The sequence below is a fragment of the Panicum virgatum genome, chromosome 4N, assembly GCF_016808335.1.
Source record: "Panicum virgatum strain AP13 chromosome 4N, P.virgatum_v5, whole genome shotgun sequence".
Lineage (NCBI taxonomy): Eukaryota > Viridiplantae > Streptophyta > Magnoliopsida > Poales > Poaceae > Panicum > Panicum virgatum.
In genome coordinates this window covers 30,618,180-30,621,866 of record NC_053148.1, presented here as the reverse complement: position 1 = coordinate 30,621,866, position 3,687 = coordinate 30,618,180, and the positions used below count along the sequence as shown (strand labels likewise).

The window sequence follows — 3,687 nt, the reverse complement described above, 5'->3', positions numbered from 1 at the left end:
ATCCCTGGATTGCTATGACCGTGTCTTTACGTTGCTTGCCTCCCGAGGTGTGACCTTGAGCAAAGTGCGTGCAGCATTTCAAACAGCCCTATGTGTTTTCAGGCCAGTTACTAGATAAAATTCTTTGCTGTCGTCCCAAACCTGATCGACTACTTTTATATTTACATTTTATTGTATACTTTCTGTGCGTAACATATATAACTATATGACCGGTAATTCTTAAACATTTTTCATTTCGATTTTAAGTATTAGATTTGTGATTTACTCTCTGTAAGGCATCAGCAAAAAAGTTAACAGTACAGTAACGGTAACTGTTGGGTTATTACTTACCGATGTGCCCTCTGGAAGACAACAATAATCTACTCCTACAGTTAAGGTTTAAGATCAGATGACACGCAAAGTCAGTAATTTCATATTTACCTAGGGTTAGATAGAGCTAGCTTTGTAGATCCCGAATTGGGACCAGTAAAGTAATCCATCATCAGTGCCAGTTAGTATATGTCAAACTGCAGCGTAGTCGTACTACAAGATTGTTCAATTAGTCTGAAGAATCATGGAATAATGTATGGCGATTTGCAGGGAATAGAAGAGGAATAGAGACATTGGGATTTGGGAAGATGGAATAGGAGGTTTAATTCCCTTGTTCCCCTTGACTCCCTCGTGCAAGCCTACTATAATCCAGGACAACTAAGTCACTCCATATTTACAGATGCACCCTTGCTATGTCCCAGTACTTATATATTATTCATATTATCAAGGAACTAGACTAATTAAAGGACAAAGCAAGGGTCCATCTGTAAATAAAGTAATAACATCATCATGTCTCGCAAGGACAAATTTACAAAAATTACATAATAATGACGGTGTTGTAGATGGAGACACCTGATTGCTTCTTCTGAGGCCAGTTTTGGGGCAGGTCCCCTGTTCAAAGGACAGCACACCCATCTTTTCATTTGGTCCTTCCAGAACCAGCCAAGACATACATGCATATAGCCATATACATGCATGGACACTCCTTACTGTGAGATTGTGAACCTATCAGGATATAGTCAATGCTCCCATCAATCAATCCAAAACTAATATACAGCTCAAACCCATCTGCCAAGGCTATATACATTTTATTGACTTAGGGTTTGTCTTTGGTGAGCATCTTGGACTTGCTATCCCCTACCATACCTCGCCCGACTCCATATAAGCCAGCCATACATCCTTTTTCCTTGTAGCATCACCTTTCCTCTTGTTTTTCTTGCTTGTCTTCATACTCAGTTGCTTCAAGGATCTGAGCTGCAATCAGGCAAAGGATATTTCCAAGGTTTGTTCTCTTCCTTTTGTTCTACAAGATCTGTACATGAGCAGGAAAGTATATAAGGATGTTGCAATATGAAGCCTCTAATATGGTTTCTCATGTGTGCTTCATACATGGCTTGCTTCTCAGATCTTAGGTTTTGCAAAGAAGAATGCATCCGAGCGGTGGACCACTGTCAGTGCCACCAGGCTTCCGCTTCCATCCGACCGATGAGGAGCTACTATATTACTACCTGAGGAAGAAGGTTGCTTATGAGCCCATAGATCTTGATGTCATAAGGGAGATTGATCTTAACAAGCTTGAGCCCTGGGATCTCAAAGGTAAATACATATGCCATTTGTGTGCAACACATACTGATGTGCAGCAATCCTGATCTGATCTTTCTAGATGCAAATTTTCCAAAGAGATTATTGGTAACTCACAACAATCTCAAATATCTGTGGGGCATGGCAGATAGGTGCAGAATAGGCACCGGACCTCAGAACGACTGGTACTTCTTCAGCCACAAGGACAAGAAGTACCCAACGGGGACGAGGACGAACCGTGCCACCACGGCAGGATTCTGGAAGGCGACAGGGCGGGACAAGGCCATCTTCCTCGGCAACGCCAGGAGGATCGGCTTGAGGAAGACCCTGGTGTTCTACATCGGAAGGGCTCCCCACGGCAAGAAGACTGACTGGATTATGCACGAGTACCGCTTGGATGAAGAGAACGTTGAGATTCAGGTAAGGGAGGAGCACCATCTGCTATTCAGACCTAGCAAGCTAGGTTTATTTGATTTCTTTGCCCATCATCAGCTTCACTCGATCATGTTTAGATTTTATTCTCTTCCAAGTTTAACTTTAACCCATGGAATAATAACATTCATTTAAGGTCCAATATGTGTGTAAAAGTTGTTACATGGAAGATTTAACACAATTTAATCTCGGTACTGCTCCACTGAAACATGGCGTCCTAGCTAGAGGTGAACTGACACAAATCCCGATCTGATTTGCAGGAAGATGGATGGGTGGTGTGTAGGGTTTTCAAGAAGAAGAACTATCAGAGGGGCCTCAACCCTGCTGAGATGGCAGAACTGGACGATGATGAGCTCCAGCCCTTCCCGGTTCCGGTCCCCGGTGCCCTACCAATAGACCACAAGCACAACCCTCACCTCATGCAATATGATCATCAGTTCCCTTCCTTCGACCCCACCATGCAGCTCCCGCAGCTGATGAGCGCCGACCAGCCCGTGCAAACCCTCCTCCCTAGCCAACCTGGCGTCCCCATTGCCATGAGCTCGCTCGATGTAGAGTGCTCGCAGAACCTGATGAAGCTGACATCGAACGGCAGCGACGACGCGATGCCCCATAGTGGTGGCGGTGGTGTCCACCGCTTTACGGGCACGACAGATTGGTCGATCCTGGACAAGCTACTCGCCTCGCACCAGAACCTTGATCAGTTATTCCAGGGCAAGGTCTCCACGGCCTATGCCCCCTCAATGGCACCATATCATGAGCAGCTCATGGAGCTCGGTGGCTCGTCGTCCCTGCAGAGGCTTCCACTGCAGTACCTTGGCGGCGAGGCGTCCGATCTCCTCAGATTCCCCAAGTAGATGGATTGACCTCAAGTTTAGCTGCATGCCTTGCGCGTTAAGTGAGCAGATCAGGTTTTTGGTTGATTAGACTGCTTGATTCGGTCGATTTCGCTGTATGTGGAGTTCAAATTTAGTGCTTTCAAATGTATATACGGTGCAACTGTTTGGGCCATGCGCGCATCAAATGCCATCTAAATTAAACTGTAGCTGGTTGGTCAAGAAGATCCTTTTTATGTTCTCATTTTGGCTTAGTAGGGTTGCTCGTTAAGTGCTTTTGAGAAGAATGTGAAGCGAAATGGCACAGTGAATCTAGAACTTCAATTTCTTTTTTGGAATATTGTTATTCCTCTAGTTTCCCATGAATTAAAGCTCTACACATGCACCATCTGAATTCCTTTTGTCTCCCTTTTTCTTATCAGCTGATGTACGATTTGATGTCTATATCTGCTCCATCACTTTGATCTACTGACAGAATGTTGTACAATTATTTCCTCACAAGCTAAAATACCAAACTATAGGAGTTTGTGTTGCTTGTCTTTCCATATTAGTTCTACCTTACGTCGATCATGATTCTAGGTTGAGGTTTTTCTTATTTGATACTACCTTCGTACCTTAATATTTGACGTTTCAGACAAAACTTTACACTACAAATAAGCTAAAGTTTGATGTCCTAACGTCATTTAAAAAAATCAGAGGGAGTAATTGATAATAAACTGCATAGCAAGTGCGAAATACAAACAACCTGGATGACGGTGGACCATATGTAAGGTGTTAGGCATTCTTTCTCTAGATAGACTCCACAGGG

At 43.8% G+C, this 3,687-nt stretch overlaps 1 protein-coding gene across 1 annotated transcript; it reads left to right on the top strand.

Annotated features, from left to right (window-relative positions):
- Window positions 1–1,103: 1,103 nt before the first annotated feature.
- LOC120670425 (NAC domain-containing protein 76-like) lies at window positions 1,104–3,212 on the top strand. The gene is made up of 4 exons (XM_039950522.1): window positions 1,104–1,312; window positions 1,436–1,626; window positions 1,760–2,031; window positions 2,304–3,212. Exons 2-4 carry the CDS (start codon window positions 1,458–1,460, stop codon window positions 2,898–2,900), a joined length of 1,038 nt encoding a protein of 345 aa, XP_039806456.1. The 5' UTR covers window positions 1,104–1,312; window positions 1,436–1,457; the 3' UTR covers window positions 2,901–3,212.
- Window positions 3,213–3,687: the final 475 nt, after the last annotated feature.